Raw genomic sequence first — 26,846 nt, forward strand, 5'->3', positions numbered from 1 at the left:
AATAATCAGGCTTGAATGGCTTTTTTTTTTTCTCTTCAGGGAAAGATTCATGAGCAGGTCACACTTCTGTTGGCAATGTATAAGTTAGCTTTTTTTTGTTCATTTTATTAATAGTATATTCAGATATGAGGAGATACTTTTCTACAACAAGCCTTCTACTGCATACAAATAGGTTAAAAAAAATCAAACCGCACATTGATGTTAAATTATATGTACATGTATTGTGCATGCATGTAAGAAAATAACACTCTCTGTAACAAGAGTAATAGTAAGGACAGTCCCTTTTTGTACCTGAAAAGTGCAGCAGACTACAGTTAACCTTAAAACAGCAGGGGTCAATTTACTTCTAAAAGCACTTTGCCATTAAAGTGTGTAAGACTTGGTTAGACAGTCTCTAAAAGTGTTTGTTAGGAGGCTGAAGCATGGAGGAAGTCCAATTTCTGTGAAATCTAACTAGATGACATTTCATGAGGTGGACTCAGTATAGTTTAGAGTCCAGAAGCTTACAGGTTTGGATCCACTGGAGACAAACTACTCTACTCTAGCCACACTTGGTAACAACTATCAGAGCATGAAGACATGGCCTCAGGCTTTGTATGTACTGTTTGGGATCAATGTTTTGTACTTAGTTTTATACTCCTCATTTTTCAGCTGTGGTCACTTTGCCCCCCTCCCTCCAAAACTGCAAGCCTCGGTCAGACATGGAATTTGCGTTCTCTCCCCTCACCCCAAGTGGCCCTGTTGGCCTGACTGGAACTGCTTCCCCCCACCACACACACAAAAATTAAGTCAAACTACACTTATGGAACCTCTGCTCTGTGAAGTTTTCATTGGTCTTAACAAATATTAGGTGTGAGTGATGTGTTAGTGGAATTAAGGATAAATGGATGCTCTGAATTCCATTGCTGGATTCAATCTTTTATCTTGGGTTTGGGAAATGGTGGGAGAAAAAAGAGAAATCTTGTTTTTTCCTGCCAGTCTTTTCACTGTGAAAGGATGGTGCCTTTTTCAATATATAGGAAGATCATCCCTATGGGTTCAGGCAAAAGAAAATTTGGCTCAGTCAAATCAATACACCCTGTAGTTTTAAGTAGATCCTCTTGTTTAATCCCAGTTAGGAAGCAGGATATTACCATATTCCATTTGTCAATTTGTTGTCGTTTTTTTTTTTTTTTTTAGAACTATACTCAATGTTGTCAAATTTGTTCCACCTTATTTAAATCAACAGCCTGTGATTAATCTAGCTCCAAGACTTTCAAGAACAACAAGCGATTTTTGGGTGCCCAATTTGAGACACCTTTTATAAGGATTTTCAGAAAGTGATGAGCACCTGCCTTCTGAGATCAGGCTTCTTTTAAAGTGCCTCAATTTAGGCATCTGAATCACCAGCTGCTGTTGAAAATCTTGGTTCTTTTAATAGCATGCAATTTCCTCATTTTGCCAAACATTCTCCATTCAGTGCTTTTTATCAAAAGACATGAAATGTGTCCACAAAATAGTCAAATGAAAGAATATATAAGAACATACGAAATTGTGGTGATGATAAGGGATGAGTAGAAACAAAAAGACAGAGGGCAAGTGCATCATTCCTTAGTTTTTAAAAATTTACTGACCAGCATTTTTTCTTACATGACAATTTTAAAATAACTTCCTGTAAAGGGGGAAAACACACCCAACGGATGATAGAGAAAATTGGACCAAAATATTAATACTGCCAGGCACAATATTGAGCAAGCAGATACAACCTATAAATAACTTGTAGAAAAAAATCCGCCATCAATGTAGATGGGGTTTTAAAAAAGCAAATATATAACCAGTGAACTACATAATAAAAGAGAGACTGGGCACACACTGTGATAGGCAATTGCACCAGATCCCCACACGCTATCCAAGACAAAACTGCTTTCAAGTAAAACATGGGTAGGCAGTCAGAAACCACTTAAGAATTCATAAATTCAGACAGCCAATTGCATACTAGCTTTGCTGCTATCCTCTCTCCTAAATAGTATCTGGGTTTTATATATAAATGTCCGTTTTAGAATTGACGGGGGGGGGGGGGGGGAAGGGTTAAAGGCCAAATTTCAGCTGTAAAAGTATGTTAGTTGCTGCTGCTTAGCTTTGTTACTTTGTCCTGACTGAGATTTTTGTCCAGCAATAGCTTTGCAAAATAAGACCAACTCCTATTTCCTCTAAGTCCTAGTCCCCTTTAAAAGTCAACAGTATCTTTGTGGGTCCTGGTGACTGACACCATTGTAAATCTGTGTAATTCCAGGGTCTAGCCCAGAGACTGATATATTGGGTCAAAAGCAGAGCTGTTTTATCTAACCCTCCTCAAAACTTTTGAACATTGGGAATTTGATTATAGTGAGAGACGGATATGGACAACTCTAAGTTTAAAAAAAAAAGCATCACATGTAGGCTCCTAAATCACATAAGCACCTTTGAAAGGTTTTTTTACCCATCACCTTGTTTTTTGCAAAACAAAATCCAATGAATCCAATGAATGTTTGCAAAATTAATGAATCCAATGAATGTTTGGATGAATGAATGTTTGCAATGAATCCAATGAATGTTTGCAAAATTAATAGATTTTACAAAATCAAAGGTTGCTATCGCTTTTATGGTGATAAAGTTCTTTTCACTTGTCACAGTGACAGCCTAGATCATCAACACCTTGTTCAGACAAATTCCTCTGTTCCATTTTCAGCATCAGAAAAATAAGCCAGAAGAAAGTGGTAAAGCAATGTATTGAATTTGTTCCCTCTGCTACCTCTCCAGGTCAAGATAGCTCAGTAGTGAGTATGTAATATTTCATAAGTAGCATACCCACTGCTGGATCCCATTTACATCCAACACAGATAAAATTAAATAATTTTTGCAGTTGGAGAAGTCTGTATTCTTTGCACTGAGTTTGCTAATAGTTCTGGATTAGAATACCAATTTTTCTTATTTATAGTGACCAAATTATCCATTCTTTGTTTTATTTTGTTATCTGGAGAATGTTTTGAACAATCTACTGCTCCTGGCACAATATGCCATCTCGACAAACATTATATACAGAGCACCTGCTACAGAAACATTCATCTTACATCAAAGGGTCATGTTCTCATACTAGACTTATCTCAGGTGCAGTATGAAACCACTGGAAATTAGAAACATGCTCACCAATGATGTTTAATATTGACTAATAAATAGAAAACAACACTACTCCTGGAGGGGAGAGGCCATGAAACCAACATGTATTAAGGATACAAGAGTGCTTTTCTTGCCCCGTATGCTCAGGTCAATATGAAGGTGATCTTTTTGGATGCCTGTACCGTATATACAAACTTCTTATTGCCAAGATTCTCTGAAGTGACTAGTGAGTTTGGGTGCCCAACTTAAGATCTTTTAAAAGGGCCTGATTTTTTTTTTTTTTTAGAAAATGTTAAGCACTCACTTGCTGAAATCAGGCCTCCATTAAAGTGGCTCAGGTTGAGCATTCAGACTCTCTCTAATTTAATTTTGAAACTCTTGGCGCATACCTTGTTGGTCTGTAATATGCACAAATCCCTGTCAGCATTCATTGGGCTGGCAGGTTTGGACATGCCAGGCACTGGGACACAAACGATACTGGCGATATTACCATGTCCAGATAAGAAATGTATGCTTGAATGTATCCCTTGAAGAAACCAATTTCACTTAGTCCTGGATTTTAAATATTTTTGTAACAAAATGTTTCATATTTTTCTTTCTTGTATGAGAAGAGAACTTCCTAATTTTGCTTTAAGTGCAGAATCGTCTTGGAAGAAATTATTTCTATTAGGGTTTCCAAAACATACTGCTAGTAACAATAAACAAATAAATTCAGCTGAGGAAAGCACAAAACCAGATTCCCTTTGTCCAAATATTATTGTATTTCTGCTGCTCAAGTGAAACCTACCAAGAGACCATGTTTTAAATAAGTATAAATAACATTAATTAGAATTTGTTGAATGCAAAGATAAATGAAATTCACCAGAACACAACTAACGTTTATAAACAGTGTAGCAGTAATAATCATTTCTAAAGCGAGATCACCATCATCCTGTTACCCTGCAAAGAGAACTGTCCTTTCTAATGGATGATTTAAATAATTTTGACTGTGCTGCTCGCAGCATCATTCAAAAGGAAAATATTAATTTACAAAATAACAATTCTCCATATTTATTATGACAAATAAAAATCTTAAATAAAACAGGCTCTCTTTCTTCCTTCTCCCCCTCATTCCAATTTCAGGTAGCTTGGCACTGAGTAATTGAACATTAAAAAATCAAGTTTGTAGACTTCGTACAGTTGTGTTTGGTGTTCCGAGCTGATGTTCTGGAAGAACTCTGTGGTCATTTCATCAGTAGTTCTTGTAGACTTTGCATAGGTGGGGAACTTCAGGTAGCTGCCTACTCCTGCAAGTTGAAGGATGTAATTGGAATCCTCTTCAAGTGTTTCATACTTTCCTATGAGGTCATAATGGATATGGCAGGGGTGGCAGAGGGAGTAGACAGTTTGCCAGTGCTCATTGAAAGGTTCTTCTCTTTGGGTATTTGGGTCAATGAGATATGCCACAAACTCCTCAAATTTCACATCATCGCCTTTACGCAGTGCCTCCTGGGTGGCATTTTTCCTTTGGCGCCTCACAATTTTGGTACCGTATCTCTTGTGAAAGGAGGTGTTGTACTTCTGAGTGAACTTGTTCCTATAGGCTGACACCAGTCTCTCAAAAGGTTCACGTACAAACAGGAACTTCATGTAGCTTTTTAAGCGGTGGTTGATCTCTGGAATGCTGTACTGGTTGAGGGTCTTCAGGTTTGAGGATATATGGGCTTCATTGGCTGGTATTTCCATGGGGTCACTGTATTTGCCCCTTCCTGTCAAGACCATCATGACCCTCTTCCAGTTTGTACAGGCCACCTTGGGTACATAACAATAGATCATTTCATGATTTTCATCCACCACCAAATGTTTGAGATCGTTGGGTGTCAGCACACGGCGTTTCCTGCTAGACATGCTGTTGGCTCGACACGTATCTGTGACTTGGTCTCTCCTAATCTGATGAAGGATTGCTGTGTTAGACAACTCCAACTGGAAAGAAAACATAGATACAAACAATTCAGTACACATGGAAAATTCTTGCTGCCTTTTTACTTACTAGGTTAATTCCAACTGCTCCATTTGTAGAAAAACAGACTATCGCAAGCACTGTATTCGAAAGATTTAATTCTCTGGTGGAATGCAGTAATCCCACAGTTACAGGATAACCTTTTGCCTCTAAACTTCTTGATTCAAGCTGGTACAAATATAGTCATTAATATTTTACTGCTTTCCCCTTCAGCACAAGGGCAAGGGACTGTGCAATCCTATGTATTTTGGCAGCAAATTTATTTGCCATGTAATTTTCCTGAAATGTCATTACTTTCTTGGATATCAAAAAAGAATCTCTTTTGACCACTGTAGTCAAACTCATTTCTAGAGAAGCACAGAACCCAGCTTCACCTTTACTGCCGAGATATGACTGGAGAACACCATTGGCAGCCAGTTTGCCAAAACGCAAACCGTGTGTGCTCTTGTTGCAGACATCTTTCACACGACAGAATTAATAATCACAGCTCATTTCTTGGTTATGACCTTGTCATGTGAAACAAAACCCAGGGAGATTTCTGCTTTTCCCAGGAGAGCCGTCACTAAGTGAGATCTCGAGGAGCAGGTAGAGAATTCAATCGATAACTTCCCATCTATTGATTTGTGTTTAGTAGAGAGTGGTGAAGACTGTGCAGCCTTCTAACACACAAGTACTGCAAACATGTTATTTTTTTATGTTGTTAGGTTTCTTAATTTTTTAACTATTGTGGGCTGTTGATGAGGTTAGCTGCTATTGTCAATTAACTTACGTCAGGCACAAAGAGATTCCTTCTAAATATGCCAGAAAGGCACATTCTGTCTGAAGATTTCATAGAGCTTTACATATCTTAATTAACTTAGCCTCCCAATACCCACCCTCCCTCCCCCGATATACTGTAGTTAAGTATTAATGTCCCTATTTTACAGATGGGAGAAATAAGAGGCACTTAGGTTAAACAGTGAAATCTTACCCAGCTCACAGGTGCCTAACTCCATTGGCAGTCGGTTCCCAATTCCTGAGGTGCTTTAGAAAATCCCACCCAGTGACATTAATGCTTTAGGGTATGTCTACAGCCAGTCAAGAGGTGTAACTGCAGCAGGCATAGACATAACCAAACTAACTTGAATAAGAGCAGTAGTAAAGCCATAGCAGAACAAGTGGCGGCACAGGCTAGCCTCACCCACTCAGATCACTGGGTACAGGTTTGAGTGGCCACTATCTGTGCTGCAGCAATCTGGGTATGTCTATGCATGCTGGAATCACAGCTCCTGACTGTGGTGTAGACAAACATAGTTTAACTAAACTAGTGCTAGTTTGGATCTATGTCCATTTATCTAAATTGATTTACCTGGTGCAAATCCCTTTAGGTTGGTTTAGGAGTGGGGGCTGCTTTTTTTTGTTTTGCTTTTTTGCAGTATAGCTTTAAATCTGTTCCTAGTCAATTTTATTATAGGTTAAACTAGGATTGCTTTATCTGATCACTCTTACTGGTTAAAAATTACATCTTTTTAAAAACCTCCGAAGCAGCAACAACAAAAAAATCTGTCCGGATTGCCACCCCTGAAATTGTGCCGCCCCAAGCATGTGTTTGGTTTGCTGGTGCCTGAAGCTGGTCTTGGCTGCTCTGCATAGTACAACAGTGTTATCAATGTTTGCAACTTTACTACAAGTTTTACAAACTTTGGTATTTATATTGACACCCCAGTTCCTGGAGTTATACATGAGATTCTCAGCTTTCATTAAAAACCTATCTAGCCTTCATGGTTGGGGAGAAAAGGTTGAAAATGTGACCCAAGTGCAACCTAAAGGTTAAAAAAATCAGAAGGTTAATAACTTGATTTTTTTGGCTGAATAATGAGCATATTTTTAATTCCATGATTTTTGAACATTTGGGGTGGTGATACTGTTATAGACGAGGCCTAGCTGGTGAAACTCTACCCAGTGCAGAAGGCCAGCACAAAGCCCCCATTTAGGCTTCAGTGGTGAATGGGCCTTATGCTCACGCTCTGCACAGGAGAGAATTTCACTCCCTCTGAACTGCTGCAGGGTACAGAGGAATGCTGTGTCACAATCGAGACTGGAGCTCTGATTTGGTATGTCCCAAACTTTTGCATTTAAGGCCCAATTCTGCAAAGCATTTACATATTTGCGTAAGTCCCATTTAATCCAGTTAGACTCCTAAATAGAAGAGCTATTTAAAAGTCCAACTAAACCTCCTCTTTTTTTTTTTTTTTTTTTTTTGAAAAACTTGACCCACATTGTCATTGTCAATGTCCCTGGCTAAGCGTGTGCTTAAGTCCATTCCTGTCAGCAAAGCCCTTAAGCATCAGGGCCTAACTTTGGCACAAGTATCTTTAGCCTCTGCAAATGTAAATACATAATGAGAGAATTTTTTTTTTTTTAAATGTAACAGGGAGATGTATTAATCCATGACTGGCCTGCAGAAAATTACTGCTTATTGCTAGAAAGACCATCCTAGCTACTGCAGGACAAGGTAACTTTCTCAGAGTTGATCACATCATTCGGGTGACCCCACATTGCAATTCCACTTGCTAGGACATTATTACATTTACACAGTGAATTTCACCCTGAAGGATCCCAAAGCACCACTGAAATGCTGTCACCTCTGCGACGTGGGTGGTGGCAACAACAGGCACGCTGCATAACGATGGGAAAATGAGGGGAAAACTTCCTCAAGGATGCTGAGGCAACCGTCTTGGGTGGCCCACATCTTTCAAAAATAGGTGGCTATGGACAGACTTCTAAATCCCTATTCAGGCACCTTAAGTGGCCTCTTTTTCCCCCAAGTGCTGAGCCATTGAAATTAGTGGGACCTGCTGGGTGCTCACTGCTTTTGAATAGCAGGCCGCTCATTTAGTTGATTAAATTGGGATTTAGGAGCCTAACTTTCTGCTTCTTCAAGTCTTGGCCCTGATTAATATGTCAGTGTTTGAACATTGAAGTGCAGCTGGTGACCTGCTTACAGAGTACTATGGAATCTTTAGTGTCTATGGGGTGGAGACAAGCTGGCTTTGTAATTCATTTAGAATATTAATGATCAAGCAAACAACTATTTAAATTTGTTTTTATTACAGAAAAAACCCAGCTTTGCAAAAAGTTACAGAACTAGGCAGGAGACTGTTGTTCTAATCCTAGCCCTCCTAACCCACTGGGTGACTTGGGCAAGTCACTTCACTTCTCTGCACCTATTTCCTCTCCTACCGTTTGTAATATCTGTTCAGATTTTCAGATGTCAACCAGAGACCATCCCTGGCCCCTGCCCTATGCGTCTGAACAGTGCCGAGCATAATAGGTCTCTGATCTTCATTGTGGCCACCAGGTATTACTGTAATACAAATAAAATGAAAACCAGCCATTCTACCTTCTTTGCCTCTTTCTCAGAGTTTTAATCCATCCACAATGACCTAACACAAGCAGTGTAGACAATCTGGATCATCTCCTCTGTGTGGCATTCCTCTGAATGTTGGCCAGGCGTATTTAAAATGCAGTTTGATGTTACAGTCCTGGAGATGGGAAGACAACTGTAGAATGTGCTTCCCATATCCTATGGAAGTTGGCTAGCAGGGAATTTGTAAGTAGGATGTCTAAATGCTGTTGTCCAGGATCACACTGCTGTTTAAAGAAAATGTCTTTTCTGAGGGTAGAGGGGAAAGAAATAAGAAATTCAACAGTTGAAATTCACAAAGCTACAGGAGCAACATTATCTGTTAAATTTAACTAGATTTTCACAGGAGATTAATTTTGCCCATGGTACTGAACAAAATACTGCTCTTACAGGTAGAAACACCCCTGTTTTAGTTAATGGCAATATTGACTTCCGTTGACAGCAGTAGGAGCAGGAGAAGGTCCAGTACCTTATGTTACTTCCAGATTCAGAACAACCTTTAAAGTGTGCAATATTCTAATATGTCTGTTTTTCTTATGGCTGTTTTTGGACTACACAGAGGAGTTATGGGGAGATGTTCCAGGGCCTGTGCTACACAGGAAATCAGTGAAGATGATGTAGTTGTCTCCTCTGGCCTTAAAATTTATGAATGAATCTTTGCAATGCTATGCTTTGTACTTCCCCTTACATATAATTACTCAGAATTTTTTCTCTCAGGGCATATGCACATTACCATTAATAGGAATTTCGTATGTGCAGGGAAAGGAGAATAATATCTCATTTTTGGATTGCAACTAGATTGGGTTGCACACCATTGAATTCACTCTTTAAAGGGCACATTCCAAATTGGCGCTTATTGTGCCTTTTTGTTCTTTCAATATGAAGAAAATACCTGGGCACAGTTAGGTCCCAATTACCACGTTTACTAAAAAGACACAAACATGTCAGGCCTTGCTACTCTGGGTCTGGCAGTTTCTAACACACACAACACAATGAGCACCATTAGAGGGCTCACTATTAAAAAATCTATCTATGTAATATACACTACAGCCCTTGAACTATTCAGCCATCCTCAGAGTGTGGAAGACAATCGACACCATGCAGGAGACCTGGGACTGGGAGCTTCACTCTAGACTTTTGCCTATTGGGTCAGGCTTCTTGATGAGCGTGCTAACTTATAGCTCAGTGGTTTGAGCAGCGGCCTACTAAACCCAGGATTGTGAGTTCACTCCTTGAGGGGGCCACTTAGGGATCTGGGGCAAAATCAGTACTTGGTCCTGCTAGTGAAGGCAGGGGGCTGGATTTTCGGGGTCCCTTCCAGCTCTATGAGAGAGGTATATCTCCATAAGGTGGTGTAACTGCAGTGAAATCAATAGTTCTACATCCCTTGAGCAGTGAAGCAGGTGCATTGTTCTTGGCATTTATAGGCAGGTTTGCTCCTCACTAGTAAAGCACATGTTCTTTAGTGGCTGACCCACATATCAAATGGATCTTGGAGCAGACCACATCTGCTTCCTATCCAGAGGAAGAGCACACTGCTGGCATTCACCTAGTGATAAAAGATGATTATAGGTCTCAAACGGAAGACAAAGGACTCTCACTGTGCAGCCCAGAGATTAGTTAAGGTAACGCAGCCAATGACTGAAATTCATAGGGTGATGCCAAGCAGTCTTCTGCCAAACTGACCTATATTCCATGTACTGTCTACCCCAGGGCCTAGGATAATAAACAATGCAATTTTAATGTGTGCCCTAATTCTTAATAATTAATATACTTATTTTAAAATAACTCTGAAGTTTTTTGTGCTGTGGCTCAGACCAGCATTTAATTCTATATTCTGTGCAGCAACAAAGTCACTTATTGACTTCATTCGCTCAACGTGGAAAAGAGATGCGAATCCACCGCTGTTTCTGGAACTGCATCTACTTAACGTAGAGATGAATTCGATCTTGCAAATTTGTTTTCTCTAAAGGTGCACAGTTAGTCTCCTTTAAAGACATGCTTGTGGTTCTAAGGTTAGCTATGTCAGTGCAAAGCAAAGAAAAATATACCCGGAGGCTATTTGAACAATTTACTCTGGGTGCTGAAATAAGTTGAAGAGCCCATGGATCGGGTGAGAGGCAAATCAAACAGCTAGTGCGTGTTCATGTTTCCCACTGAAGTCGTCATATGCTGGGCTTCAGTAGCAGTTATGTAAATACAACTGAAAGGATAATGTGAACCTTACAACTCTTAGATTTGCATTAATGCACAGAATTAATTAATTGCAGCTTTGATTCAGGAAAGTACTTAAGCAAACACTTAAATCCCTCCTTGGTTAGGATAGCACTTTAAGCATGTGCTTAAGTCCCACTGAAGTCAAGAGTAGGGGGCTGAGGAAAGGGAGGCAGCAGGAGAGGAAGATAAACATGTGTTTTAGTTTTAGGCCTTGAGTCAAGAAAGCACTTACTTATAGTGAATACAGTTTTTGAAGACCTGCTAAAATGCATTAGTTTTACCCTAATGAGACTGACCCTCAGTCGCTATTTCTTTCCTGCTGGCGTTGTAACCTGAGACAGATAAACGACCATGTAAAAACTGAAAAGTTTCTCACTCTCCTGACTTGGCATCGGGGTGAAGCAGGACAACACACCACGAATAGTTTCTTCGGCTCTCAATCTCAGGTAAAGCAGCAGCAACAAATAATTAGCCAACAGTCTAATACCAGAAATAGCTACTACTAGAGGTGCTGGCCTTATTTATATCCCAGATGAAGTACAAAGGAAAAAAGACCTGTTTTTTTGTTTGTTCTTTTAAGGGGTTCTGCTCACCCGGGGATATTTTTGTGTGTGTTACATAGAGGGATCCTTTAATGTTTTGAGGGTTAACAAATCAGCAGCTTTCCGTGCTCTTGACTTCTGCAGAAACTCTCAGGCAGGGTACGTGTGCCTGAATATTAGTTTAACTTTACGTGACATTAGATGGAATATCTACAGCATGGCTAAATTCAAAGAAAGGAGAAACTGCCTGTGCGTTATTGCTAAGCTCATCCAGTGCCTTGCAATGTCGGGGCTTGATCCAGCAAGGGGCTCAGCGTCTCTTGTGAGATGCTGATCATCATCCATTGTTTCACTTCAGGACATTCAGCCCTTTGCTGGATCATGCCCTAGCTAGACATGTGTCATGGGTTTGAGCTGTTTCTCTGCAGGAGTATAGGCTACTGGGACCTGAATTTCCTGACAAATTGACAACGCTTCAACACAGACAACTACAGATTTATTGCCAGTGGATAAATACAGTAATGAGCTGGGAGGTATTTTCTTCAGGCTATGTAAGCACAGCAGGGTGAGCTAATCTTTGAGGGCCTTTGCTGGCTTTGTGGTCAAGCAGCATGTTCAGACTCTGACCTGCTAATTGAAAACATTTCCTTAAGCAGGGTGTTATACTTCAGGCTTTATGGGTATTTGGCTTGTTCCGGTTCATTTAGATATCTGCACTTAAGGCATTTCCCTAATGGGGGAGTGAGGAAATACCTGTATGTCACTCAAAAAAAAATCATCAAGGGCTCAGTTCTGTCTGTAAAAGGGACCCAGACAAGTGCACAAGTGCTGCAGAAAGAGTATTTTTGTGCACCCAGATTCTCCTGCCCTGCAACAGCTGCTCCCCATGCAGTCTGTTGCTACCAGGGCCATGAATAACCTAAGCCGTGAGCACAAAAGCTGTTAGGAGCAGTAATAATGTGAGAGAGGTGGCTGCAAGGAAGCACACCGAAGCATGTGGATCGTGCCTTCAATAACATGTAGGGCCACTCCTTTCAGTTCAGGGGGACAGCTGAGATCGCCATAGCAAGGACTGCAGGATTTCCTTTGAATTACTTGGTGGTAAAAGGTTGTCTCCTGCTCAACCTTGTATGCAAAAAATTTCTGTCTACTCTTTCACGGTGGGAGCTAGCTTGGGTGCTACTGAACTAATCTGTGTTTCTGTTGACGATAATGTATTTTATCCACTATTATTAGTATAAATCAAAGCTAATTTTTGTTAAAGTTGGAGATGTTTTGCACCAGTGAAATAGGCACATATCAAATGATAACACAGTATGACCAGCTGAAAACAGGGTCTTATAACGGATGGGGTCAGGAAGCCTTCACTATAATTGGTGCTATCAGTTCCACCTATAATATGTATAACACTCATGCATAGAATATTTCAGCTGTAGAAAACGTCTCCAGTATTAACAACAACAAAAAGATACCAATACCCCCAATAAGAGTGCTATGATGTGGGTTAGTAATTTAATATAGAAGATGTTTAATATTTCCCAAATACATAGCCTTGCACTCAAATATGCAGAATATTTTCAGTCTTATTTGCATCTCAGAAACATGAATTTGATTCTTGCATCTTTGTGTTGTAAGTGCAAGACAGTCCCTCACATGGATATTATGCAATATTTTAAATTCTTGACTTTAGAAGTTTGTGGCCCTAGCCACCACAATAGCTATTTGTCCCTAGAATAGATTGTTAACCTCCCAATTTGCCCTTCGCAAATGAATATCTGTTGTAGTGTAGACTCTGTGTTATTTTATACCTGAAATGTGCACTGTAGGTCAATAATTTAGAACTGTGCATTGAAATAAACTTAGCTGTTTTTTTGCTTGGTTTTTTTAAAAGGTAACCCAGTAGATGTGGAGATATTGTCAGAACTCTGCTTTATTTAGTCCCATGGCAAATCTATAAATGTTAGACCATTAATCCATTTTTTGTAGCTAGTTTATTAAAGTGTAGCTCTACTAAAGTCAAGGTTGAATTTGGGTGCAGCCTGAGCCTCTACAACAGGGGTGGGCAAACTACAGCCTGGGGGCCTCATCTGGCCCTCCAGATGTTTTTAATCCATCCCTCAAACACTTGCTGGGGAGCGGGGTCAGTGGCTTGCCCAACTCTGCACAGCTCCCGGAAGCAGTGGCATATCCCTCCTTCGGCTCTGCATGCTGCCCCAGCCCCAAGCGCTTCCACTGCAGCTCCTCTTGGCTGGTAACTGCAGGGGTGGTGCCTGCAGACGGGGAAGTGCACAGAGTTGCCTGGCCGTGCCTCCACATAGGAGCCAGAGGGAGGACAGGCCACTGCTTCTGGGAGTTGCTTGAGGTAAGCATCACCCAGAGCCTGCACCCCTGACTCTTCCCATGCCCCAACCCCTTGCCCCAGCCCAGAGCACCCTCCCACAACCTGAACTCCTTATTTCTGGCCCCACTCCAGAACCCACACCCCAGCCAGAGTCCTCATCCCCTCCAACACCCCAACCCCTAATTTTGTGATCATTCATAGCCTGCCATACGATTTCCATATCCAGATGTGGCCCATGGACCACAAAGTTAGCCCACCCCTGCTCTACAACCTGGCAAAGAGTGAGGGTCCCAGAGCTCAGGCTGCAGTCGGAGCCTGACTGTCTACACCACAGTTACACAGCCCCTAAGACTGAGCCCTACAAGCCTGAGTCTGCTGACACTGGCTGCAGTGAGACATACCCCGAAAGACCACGCTGTGCTCTTAAAATGAAAAGAGCCCAACACTACCCATTTTCCATTAGAAAACTGAGGAGATTTACAACAGTTAATGTTGGTCATTAACAATACAAACAACTCTAGTACAGCCAATTCAGATAATTTCTGGGAACACGATTCATGACAGGGAACAGAAGAGATTTGGATAAGAGGGAGATTAACCAAATCTTTGGTTAAACTGACTTGGTCTGCAGTGACTCTTCTTGAACAGCTTAGTAATATTTTACAGTCCATACAGCGGAATACTCTACTGCCCGCACATTTTATGTACTTCATCGCCCAGCAGTCTCATGTTTGAGGGTCTTTTTAAATTGCCAGAATTAGTATCACATGAAATCCACAACAAAACTTCAAAATTAATATTTCCTCGCCCCCTCAATTTAATAAACCACATCAGACAATATATAAACCCTGTACATAAAAGGGGGTGATCTGTGTGATTGTGTGTCACATTCCTGTCTGTCTACAACTCTGTCCCACAGTAATCCTGACCGAGGGGTTGGATAGTAGAGGATAATACTAATACTGGGCTAAAAGAGTACTTGCACTCTGACAGAAAATGGGCAAATAAACGCACTTAAAGGTTTCTTAAAATAATGTGGGGTTGCTTTTCCTTTTCATGTACCTTATCTGTATAGCAACACTTTCAGTGAGCCCAAGTGTATGCTGTATTGAAATAAGTCTCATTAGTCTTACCCAAGATGCAGAACATTCTCATCTATTATGTAGAATGAATGAAGGGGGTAAGGGGATCAATAGGGGTTGGTTTTGTGTGTGTGTGTGTTTGTGTTTTTTTCTTTTTTTACAGACACCAACACACACCACTGAAGATAGAGGAGGCGCTTAAGAGGGAAAGTAACATGAGGACAGACACCACCCTCCCCCCGCCCCCACCACTGAATTAAATTCAGGAATTCACTCTCTCAGCAGGATTTAGGTCACACTGCAGGAGATGAAAAATATGGAACCCACTCAAAAATAAAGCAAAGGAAATGTAGGTACAATACTTGTCCCCCAGGGTACCAGGGCTAATTCCCACTTTAGAACAAGTGTTACAAATTACAATAACTCTTCTCACGTGGGAAGTACCATGGTGCCTCTTATGAGCACAGTGGCCAGGGATTCTGTATTACATCTCATTTGGAAGACAATAGCCAGATCCTTAGCTACTGTAAATCCTTATTGCTACACCCCACTGAGGTTCTGGCCTAGCATCTCTAGCAGCACAGGTGCCATAATACTATGGTGGGTCAGAAGAAAAATGGATTCAGAGCAACACCTTCTGAATCAACAGTATTTTCTCCAGCACTATCATTTTCCTAGAAGGACCCCCATGCCCATACTCCCTGCTGCAGCCCATTTAGCTTGCAAGAGTCAATGATGTCACACTCTAAGTTGTAATCAGGCTTTATAAAGGGACTACAGACAGACCCTTTAAATACAACTTGGAAATAAGCATTCTGGCTGGCAGTATCCTAGACTGGCAACAACAGAGAACAATGGAGAGGATAAAATAATCCATTTTAAATATATTATTTTGAGGGGACAGATGGGAAGCCTCAGGAAGGATCATGAACCCAGGATAATTTGAAGAGAAATGTTAGTGCTGCAGCATTTCTTGGGACCTAACGTACAGAAAGGAACCTTGGTGTCTCAAGTTGGATGTACTAAAAGCATGTTGTCTAATATTTTCAGTGTTATAAGGTGGCTCATAGAAAGGAAAAGAATTTAATTGGGCAGATTTCCAATTCCTTGTCTTATAAAACAGTAGCAAAACCAAGGAAACCAACGGCTAAACCTTCAGTGTAAACTGGTGTCGCTTTGTTGTAGGCAGTGGAGCTGCACTCATTTATACCAGCTGGAGATCTGGCTCCAAGATTCTAACAATAATGTGACTTTGATCTGGTCCTTCTATGACAAAAAAAGGACAGTATGTTTGATGAATTTGTCCACTTTTGGCTCATTCTTTAAGTACTGTCATAAATCACTGTTCATATTAAAAACTAAAAGTTCCTGCCATTTGCGAATTTTTAATTTAAAATGAAAAACCTTCCTGCTGTCTCTCCTGCATTGCTAGAGGTCACCACACACTTTCAGTATCTGTTATGACACTGCTAACACTGCTGAATTCCATAAAAAGGAAGAGGTTCCCAATGTGGTAAACTGGAAAGTATCAAGGGGAATGCAGTTACGTTGCAATCTGCCTAGATTTCATCCAAAGTTGTTCCTAGTGGGGGCTTGAGAGTTCCCATCATTTAACTTGTGAAATATCCCCAGTAGCCCCAGTAGCTGTATATTGGCCTTCTCCTTCCTGATGGTATGACTGCCACATTGCTTCAGACATGCTGTGGATAGTTATCACCAATTCATGTGTATGGTACACTGCTGTATGAGCACTATAAGGTGACATCCTGATACAGGAGTCGAATCCAGGACTTCCTGGGTGAGTGAAAACAAACCTTTCAGTTTGATCTTGTAAATCCTCTGTGTGCTGAACTCCCACTGAGGTCTATGGCAATTTGACAGGTGGAGGGCTTGCAGAATTGGGCCTTGAGTCATTAGACACTGATCTACATAAACCACAACATTTTGAGCAGCTGACTTGAGTGGGAAGGCTGCAAGGCAAATTCTCTTAAATAACTGAGTTATTATAAATTAATGTACAAAGCACTGATGAGACACAAAACATGTCAGCCCAAGCCCAAATAACTTATCTAAATAACTACAGAGAAGAAAGGATGTGCTAGGACACCAAGCAGAGGGAGTAACCTAATGTTTTGTTCTATGTTGTTGGCTCCCTACTGTAGCCTTTATGAAATAAAAGTGTCTCAAGAGACTTGAATGAGGACAGAGGGGGCTAGGGAAAGTGGGTGTGAGTGGGCATCTCATATATAGCAGCACCAAAGGAGATTGAGACAACGGATGCGGTAAGAGTAGCACTCCTGATCTGGCACAGGGAGTGTGTTGGGGGGACATCATAACAGATGCAGTTGCATAGGGCTTTACATGCGAGGAGAAGGAGTTTCATTTTGCTGCAGTGGGCAATAGGGAGTCAGTGGAAGGATTGGCTCAAGCATCTCTCTTTCGAGATGCGGTCCAACTGCAATTCCATGTTGGGCCTAATCCAAAGACCACTGACGTAAAGGGAAAGACTCTCCTCCACTTCAGTGGACTTTTGATCAAGCCCATTGTCATTGAAGTGGAACAGCTGGTATTTCGCACACTTCAACAAGAAACTTTCTCTTACTATAAGGCCACTGAACCGAAGCGTCTCTGCCAATGATATTCATTATCAAGCCTACTTCATGAAAATGCACCTAACTCTAATTCACAGGACAGGCTAAAGGCCTGATAGATATTCTGATACCACAATGATAGGCATCAGAGAAGAGTCTGAATACAACAGAAGAGATGAAAAATCTGTAGTTTCCCTAGGTTTGGAGGCCCTCTAGGATATACTTCCCTCCCACCCCACATGGCTCTGGCCTGGCATCCAGTGTTACCGGATTTCTCTGTAACCCGGTGTGACATTGCACTCTATATGATTTTATGAAAATATGCTAATGTAACTGGAATATGCTTCATGCAAAAGGTCTCTTGTAAGGTATCATTACAAAGCTTATAATCTACTGAGTGTGATCATCCTGTTTGTATACATTTACCACTCTTGTATCTGAAACTAGAAATATGAAATATAACTCTGAGGGCCTATTGTAATTATGCAAAGTATGGGCCATCAGTGATGGTTTGGAATCTTGATGGCTCCCATCAACGAGGATAACTGACTGCAGATGGCTCTGTTTTACCTGTAAGTCTTCCTGCATATGTGTGTGCTGGCAAGTGGGCAATGAAGTCTTACAGTGACATGTGATCATGTCACCTGAACTGGAATCCATCTTTAACCTGGTGCTTTTCCATTGAGAAGTGAGGAGTGAGGGCAGGGCCGGCTCCAGGCACCAGCTTATCAAGCAAGTGCTTGAGGCGGCCACTCCGGAGCGGGGCGGCACTTTCAGGTATTTGAGGCAATTCGGCGGAGGGTCCCTCACTCCCGGTCAGAGTGAAGGACCTCCCACTGAATTGCCGCAGATTGTGATAGCGGCTTTTTTTTTTTTTTTGGCTGCTTGGGGCAGCAAAACCGCTGGAGCCGCCCCTGGGTGTGAGGGACGCACTAGAGAACAAAGGATTCCTTCCTTATACAAAAGATGATAATAAATGGATGGAACAGAACAAAAAGGGCAGCCACACGAGGAATCCCTAGCTATCACCTGAGCTGGACAAGGGCGTACCAGTGGAAAGGATTGTGCCCAGACTAGAAGGTATCCAGTCTGTGAAAAAGACTTATTGAACATCTCTCAGGGTGAGATTTTTCTCACCTCAGTTGTATTACTGTATTAGCGTAGATTTGCTGTGTTTTAGTTTATTTCAACTTGTAATCTCACTTATTCTGTTAACTACTTGAAACCACTTAAATCTACTTTTCTGTATTTAATAAAATCATTTTACGTATTAATTAATCCAGAGGATTAATACTGTGTGTGTGTGTGTTGACAGCTGTGCATTCTCTCTGTTACACTATGCTTTAAATCGATTTAAAAGCTTAAATAGATTACGCTGTACCGTCCACACTACAAACGCCCTTTAATATTGATATAAATGGCTCTTTAAATCGATTTCTGTACTCCACCCGACGGATGAGTAGCGCTAAATTCGAATTAACATATCGGATTACGTGTTAGTGGACGGAAATCGACGTTATTGGCCTCTGGGCTGTATCCCACAGTGCACCACTGACCGCTCTGGACGCAATCTGAACTCGGATGCAGCGGGCAGGTAAACAGAAAAGCCCGCGAACTTTTGAATTACATTTTCTGTTTGCCCAGCCTGGAGCTCTTCAGCACGGGTGGCGATGCAGTCTATCAAAAAGAGCACCAGCATGACCTATGGGAGATACTAGATCTTGATCGCCTGTATGGGAGACAAATCTGTTGTATCAGACTCCGTTACAGAACACAAATGCCAAAGCGTTTGAAAAAATCTCCAGGATACACAGCGCGTGTGACAAGCATAACGAAGCCAGAGACTCAAATGGCATGCTCATGGAGTGAGGGGCAACTGGAAGACTCCAGCTATCCACATCCATAGCATCTCTGAAAAGTATTGCATTCTTGGCTGAGCTCCAATGTCTGTAGGTTCAAACACGTGTCTGCGTGTTTCAGGAATAGCTCCTCAGTTCCCCCCCCCCCCCCACCACGTGAAAGAAAAGGGAATGAATACATTTCTTGACTACTTCAATTCTCCCAGTGACTGGTAGACTCGATGCTACAGCAGTGAAGAGCAGTATCCGCTCCTCTCCCTCTCCCCCTCCCGGTGGGTAGACGCGTGCAATAGGACTAGTACCTCCTCTTATGAATATTACATGTTGACATCGAGGCCAACATTGCTCTTACTCCAGTAGATAGACAGAACCTGCTCAAAACCAGCTTCAATCATAGCAACTGGCTTTCAGCACCCTCCCTTCCTGTGTAAAGAAAATATTCTGTTACGCCTGGACTGTCATGCAGCAGCATCTGGGCTCCTCTCCCCACCACCGTTAATGTCCTGCCTGGCTATCATCGCGCCGGGAGGCTTCCTCCCCCTCATTTTATGTCACTACACTCAGTGTTTTCTTATTCCTGCATTCTTTATTACTTCAGACACAAATGGCAGGACACTGCCACGGTATCCCAGAGATTGGGGAGGAGGAAGCAACGGTGGGGTTCGGGCACCCCTGAATACTGACACGAGCAGCTGTGCTCTGATACACTGGTCCTCTAATACACTTGCCCTTATTCTAGCAGGACTGACTCTATTTTTAGAAACCATGTAGGGAGGATTGACTCAGTCCCAAGTGAGTCAATCCCAATTTTGCTTTTTGCGTTGCACCCCGCCGGATTTCAGCCGAGGCACTCATGCATAAGCAGCGGACAGTACAGAGGAGAGATAACCCACGCTCATTGCCATTTTTCTCCGGCGTAGACGGTACGCGACGTAACCATCTCTGTATCATGCAAAGGCAAGTGAATGCTGCTGTTAGCACTGGAGTATCGCCTCTCTGTCCGCGGCATCCATACAACATACGGTGCTGGAAAAAAAAAAAGTGAACGGCTCCATGGTTGCCGGTCTATGACGTCTCCAGGGCAATCAGGGAAAAACGGCGCAAAGATTGTCAGCTGATGTTTTCCCGAGAGAGAAATGACTGATGACATTTACCAGAACACCTGCGACATAAATGATTCAACCCAGAAAATCCAAGGGGCGGGGAGACTGCAGGAACTATGGGATAGCTACGGAAGAGCTACCCACAATGCAACGCTTCATAAATCGACGTTAGCCTCGGACCACGGACGCACAACACCGAATTACTGTGCCTGGTGTGGCCGCATGAAATCGAATTTATAATATCAGTTTTATAAAACTGATTTTAGCTAATTCAATATTATCCCGTAGTGTAGACGTGGCCTATCAGTGTTATAGAGGGTGAACAATTTGAGTTTACCCTGTATAAGATTTATACAGGGTAAGCAGATTAATTTGGGTTTAGACCCCATTGAGAGTTGGGCATCTGAGTGTTAAAGACAGGAACACTTCTATAAGCTGCTTTCAGGTAAGTAATTCAGACCCTGGCTCTGTGTGGAAGTAGGCTAGCGGATCTGGCTCAAACCAGGCAGGGTGCTGGCGTCTTGAGCTCGCAGGGAGAGCAGGGGCAGAATTAGTCTTGGCACATCAGTTGACAGTTCCCAAGGGAGTTTCTGTGATCCAACCCGTCACTGCTCTTGTACCTCTGGTACAGTCTAGAGGTCATATTTTCTGTTTGCATCTCAGCAGGGTAACCCCTATCCTCCCTCAATACAATTTACTCAGTCTCATCCTAAATCAGTTTTCCATTTTCAATTTTTAACTCAGCATGGTGTGTATCAATGTTGCTCTGAAGCTTTTGAAAACCAAATAAATAGCTTTTATTTTTCTAACTGCTGCTTAGCTGGTTTCTCATAATATAATTTCCTAGCTTTAGTAATTTGCAAAAAAAAAAAAAAAACCCCACCCAAACTTTTGACCTGATCCTGCACGTGTTTAAATATGTGGAACTCCCACCACATGCAATGGATGTTCCATACCTGGAGTGCTGGCAAGATCAGATCAGGCCATGATCATACTATTCTTACCCACCCAAGCAGTTCTGCTGAACTCAGCTCATATGAGTAAGGGATGTAGGATCAGAAAAGGGCCAGCTTTTGCCAAGGAATTACACTCGCTGCATGTGTTTAAAATAAAAAATTAAATATTTGGTGGGAAGAACAGATTCCACAAAACACCTGCTCCACTTCTTCTTACAGTGATGGCCAGAGGCCTCAACAAAAATTAGGGCCCTGTTGTGCTAGGCCCTATATAAACACACAGTTAAAGTCCTGCCCCAAAGAACTTACAATCTAAAGAGACGACATAGACACAGAAGGGGAACACAGACACTGAAGTTGTTTCCTCCAAGCTAACACAGCAGGTCATGGCAAAGCGGGGGATAGAACGCACAGTCACCCGAGTCTCAATCCATTGCCCTACTGGACCACACTTTCGATCTCACTCACATTTTTTCTTTAACCTAATGATTTAAATTAACTTGTCAGACAGACACGAGTGATGCAGCGAAAGCCTGTGCAGAATGAACTTACTGAACTGCTGCAAGTCAACATTTCATCTTTGATTTCTGCTACTTTCCCTCTGTGCACTTGTATTGTACTCAGATCATAACCTTGATACTCCAAGGGCCAGGCTTCCCCTGCAGTCCAGAAACTGCCACTCACTGATGGGCAGAGGAGAGAACTGATCTAGGTTGCCCTCGTTCCACTGTCTTAATGGCGGCAAACTGGAAGTTGCCCAACAGCCTGCTTTTTCACCTTCGTACTTATGTATCAAAAAGAATGGTGTGACTTCACACTTTTAAAATAAAATCTATTAAAATGCTACCAGCCAATTATAAACTTAATGCCAATAGTACTTTCCAGCAAATATTTCTGCAGTAGAATCTACTCGTACAGAAATATCATTTATTAGCTTAGAAAGAAAAGTGGGCTTCCTCTACCTCTTTGTAACTTTTTTTGTTTTCTTCCGATTAAAGACAAATATCAGAGGTTCTGACCCAAAGAAGAGTTGGGATTTCTCACACCTCTCAGGATGAGGCCCAAAGAGAGCAAGACAGGCTAATGACAATATACAGTGAAGAGGGGTTGTAAATTTAATTAGATTTCCATCCAAGGCATCTCAGTTCCTGTGCACAGTGAGAAACTCACTGGCAGTAGTAAGCAGCAAACATCTTCACTGCAAGCTTCCTTAAGTAGAGTTCTGATTGGCACAATGCTACTGCAACTGCTTTCTCTCAGTGCCCCTTCCCATTAATGCCAGCACGAGCCAGCAACAATGCCAAAAATATACAAGACACCATTTTAATGCTCTGCAAATCTGACCACCAGGGGCTTTCTGAAAAGACTGTATCTCCCTGGGTCTAAGCTCAACAGTACGAGAGTAATGACAAAAATTCCCAAATAACCCTGTGACAACTAATTCAGCGAGTTCCTTGTTACATTTTTAAGCCCCTTAATTGCCACATAAAGCCTTCTGACGTTAAAATCTACGGGAAATGTTAACAATAAGTTGTATTAACAGTATAACTTCTTGTTACCTTCCTGTCTGAGTTTTGTCTCATCTGATAATTGATATAATACATCTCTACCTTGATATAACTCTGTCCTCGGGAGCCAAAAAAAATCTTATCGTGTTATAGGTGAAACCACGTTATATCGAACTTGCTTTGATCCACCGGAGTGCGCAGCCCTGCCCCCCCAGAGCACTGCTTTACTGTGTTATATTTGAATTTGTGTTATATCGGGTCAGTGGTGTAGCTCATCTATTTTGGGGGCAGGGTGCTATATTTTAATTTACAGTAAAATCAACAGATTTTTCCATTTAAACTAGTTCGGGTATTTTATTTTTTTAAAAACCTACTAGCTCCATTCCATTTTTTTTCTAAGTTCTCACTCTTAGCTCATTTTCTTGGGAAAAGCTTATGGGGTATGGGGAGGAAGCCACTCTTAAGGTTTACTTTCTGTTTGCTCCTGAATTGTCAAGCTGCAGACTATGGCTGCCTGCCTTGCATTATGCTCCTTTCATGGATTCTGAACACTTGCCAGATTCTATTTTTTTCCCTCCACTGATCTGGTTAAAATGCTGACTCCCCTTTCACTGCTCTTGCAGTCTTGTCCTGCTCCGCTGACTGCTTGAAGACTCCATCAAGAATGGGAGGCAACAGAGCTCCAGCAATAAGTTTTTCAAATATGTGCCAGGCTGTAGCTGTCAGCATGTAAACCCTTAAGCAGCTAGGTCCTTCCTATCTGCTGGCATAATCCATTTTACATTGCCTAGGTCCTGCTCACTGGCTCTGTGGGGTCACAGGACTTGGGAATGGGGAGAGGGCACCATTCCCATGAAAACAGCAGGACAGGACTCAAAAAGTGGTAGGAGAGGTGCTGGCTGCAACACAATGGCCCAAGAGAGTCCAAGTCCAAACTAGCCAGTGGCAAGTCCAAACACTCAGCTGTGTGTATGGCTGGGGTCAACAGCATGCACTAGATGGAGGTGCACTCGCCTCTTTATAATGGAGGAGCAACATGTGCTTGGCATAGCCTTGAAGCTGCCCACCTCGAGCCAGCCTGCCCAGTACAGGCATGATGGCTTCCATCCCCAACGAACAGCCAGCATCCTTCCCTTCTCCTCTGCGTGGTTCCCTAATGGGAGGGTGGTGCATGTTGATGTAAAGTGGTACCATCTGTAGCTTCTCCTTCAATGCAGGTGAGATTAGTATCATGCGGTTTAAACCCACTGCACTTTCCTCCCACATTATATCCTTGGAAAGGAACTAGGTTAAGAGAGCTCTTCAACTTGACTATAATTATATACATATGGAACGTATGCCCATTTTTTTTTTTTTTACTTGCTTGTCATTGTTTTTCAAGGGAAATGGCTCATTTTCTCTGGGTTTAACAAGTAATGCTAGTAACATTGAAAAGAATGAAATCCATACGTGATGCAGGAGATCATATTTCAGATCATGTCTAAGGACGGAGAGGGCAGGGAGGCTGAACTGCCTTCTCATGCCTAGAGATAATCCTTCCAGGGCAGGACTGAAACACTTTGGTAGGGCAGGGTGGAGGCAGCACATGCTGCCCACTGCCTGTGCTACACCTGTAAGATGAGTGAATAGAAAATGTCCTTAGCTAGGGCTAGCAGTATGACACCTTAGCCCAGCACTAATTTCACACACCCCTTTTTATCTTGTAAAGTACAATCCATGAAGATGTGGTCCATCTGCTAGCAGAAGCCACACTTTAAATTATTGGCTGCAGCTGGAGAATGTGCTCCTCTGTATCCTCCAGGTAGGATTTCCAGCTGCTAGATTCACATAAGTAAGGAGCCAGTGGCAACTTCTTCTGGCCCACTTGCACGGTCCCCCTCTGTGCTGCTGAGTGTGGGATCCCTCCTGCCCAAGGAAACCTTTGCAAGGGTCCCACCGAGTTGCTATGGCACAAAGCACAATGAATTTCTAGGCAGCGGATTTTCCCTTTGAACACTGATGCGAATACATATACTGTAAGGTGGCTAAGCTAGCAATATAAAATAATGGGCATAAAATGCCTCAAGCTCCCTTTCATGTTTGATTTAAAATGCAAACAGATTTACAGGCAGGATGTTTATCCTTTCTTCTTTAAATTATTTATAGTGGTTTAGACTGGGCGACCCTATTACATTGAAATAAATGCATCAGCTTAGACCAGGAGTTACATCTTCCACTGCTAGAAAATGAAGCCAAATGCATGCTTGTAGCGGAGATGCAGCAGTTCCAGATCAAGGGGCTATTGTCTAGTTAGTGAATTCAGTGATGACACAGAATGTTTGAAAGACCATATCAGGGCAAAGCATCAATGCTTCCCTTTGTGAGCATTTCACAGAGGTGGGTCGAGTCCAGGTGAGTTCTCTGTCAGTTGGACATCTCACGCTGTTGGTCTTGAGGCACTTTGGATACTGTGTGTGCTCACTTTCTGTTTTTTGACTTAGAGCGAGAAGAGACTGCTTACTGCCCACAGAAAAGGTGGGGAGGGCATCAGGAGTCTTCTCTTCATGCATCCAGACATGGACCAGTCACAGTGGGTCTCCAGCATGCCAGGGCTTCCATGCACCACTGTTGCTGCAAGGACTAGCAAACCCAGAAACGTGGCTCTCCAGAGAAGCTGCCTTGTCTGCTCCTGGAGACATCGTACCTGAGGGCGGCACAAGCTTCCAGGAGTTCCAGCTGGGGAGATGAGACTTTCTACCCCCAGTTCCCTTTTAGCCCTTAAAATATGGCTCCACATTCAAGAAAGACAAGATGATGGCATTGGAAGGTTTCACCCATTGTCATGTCTCAAAGATTTCAAGAGCAAATGTTCTCAGGTGACAAGTAGAAACAGTTAGCCCCCATCCCTGACTTCCAGCCCTGCAAATGCCAGCTAGAGCTCTGAAAGTTACAACTTGTTAGTTTTTCCATTTCATGCATTCTTACCAGCAAGAAGGGTCGCGCAGGCTAGATCCATCTTCTCTCTGCCCCCAATGATTTCTTCATTTAAAAAAAAAAAATTCCCCAACCCCCCGTTGTTTTCCTAGCTAAAGCGAAAGCTGTGCCATGTGTTCAGAATAGAAGAGCCTGCCCACATTCCAAAGCTATAAGTGCGGAAGCTTCACATCGTATATTTACTCTGGGTCTTATTAGTTTTTCTCTTTTTCTTCTCACTCTTTTCTTCCCCCATCATCTTTTTGCCTTTATAAATAAAACAGAAACACTAATGGTCCAAAGCACTTCCTCGCATATTAGCAATATCACTGTGTTGTGGCTGCCTTGGAAGAGTCCAGCACTCCTGTTGGCAGGGGTTGGAGGTGTGCACTGAGATCACTGGAATTCTATAGGATTTTGATAGTTTAAGGTTTGCATTTATCTTTCATTCTGTCTATTGTCTGCTCTGACTTTTTTCACTGTAGTGTCTCACTAGCTGTTCTTGCTCTAGCCCCTGCTGCCTTTTTTTTTTTTTTAACTCTTCTAGGCAGAACTCTAACAGTCCTGGGGTCCCAGTCAAGTTGAACTTTCAAACCTGCAGTTCAAGGAAAAAAAGATGCAAACACTTTCCAAGGAAGGTACAAATATTAAACAGAATGGATAAGAGGCTGCTCCAAAATATACATACTATTTAGAAGAGTAAGATAAAGCAGCTACCACACACTGCTACTTTAAACCTGACACACAACATCTGCTCCTGTTTAGTTTTTAATGATTCACAGTCTCTTGCCTGCATCTACAATGAGAAAAGACACACTTGAGTGGCGCTAAACAGCAGGTTAGTTTATCCCATTGCGAGGAAGAGAGAACCCTTGCCATGCTTAGCTGAGCAGTGATGAGCCACTGAACAGCCAGCCAGGAGACTTAAAGCCCACACATGGAGGAAAGGGATGCCCCTTTTTGCAGCTCAGATTTGGCTCTTGCTGAATTTTCTTTTTACCCCTGCAGCTTATGGACCTAAATTAATCTCCTCTTCACTCCACACCAACACTTTCTAGATAGAATTATTACCTCCCCTGCCGCTCTCAATGATTTTTCTGTGCTAGCGTCGATTGTACCAATAATGCTTAAGAACCCAACTGTGGGCCTGACCTA

At 42.2% G+C, this 26,846-nt stretch overlaps 1 protein-coding gene across 2 annotated transcripts in view; it reads right to left on the minus strand.

Moving 5' to 3' along the window:
* Nucleotides 1–2,060: 2,060 nt before the first annotated feature.
* Nucleotides 2,061–26,846, minus strand: part of CHST11 (carbohydrate sulfotransferase 11) — a 267,823-nt gene continuing 243,037 nt past the window's right edge. For both annotated transcript variants that reach the window (XM_075068789.1, XM_075068785.1), the window contains exon 3: nt 2,061–5,097. In XM_075068789.1, coding sequence (XP_074924890.1) covers nt 4,243–5,097 — 855 coding nt within the window. In that variant the 3' untranslated portion in view covers nt 2,061–4,242. The remainder of the gene's footprint in view (nt 5,098–26,846) is intronic.

The sequence above is a fragment of the Chelonoidis abingdonii genome, chromosome 1 (assembly GCF_003597395.2).
Source record: "Chelonoidis abingdonii isolate Lonesome George chromosome 1, CheloAbing_2.0, whole genome shotgun sequence".
In the NCBI taxonomy this organism is placed as follows: Eukaryota; Metazoa; Chordata; order Testudines; family Testudinidae; genus Chelonoidis; species Chelonoidis abingdonii.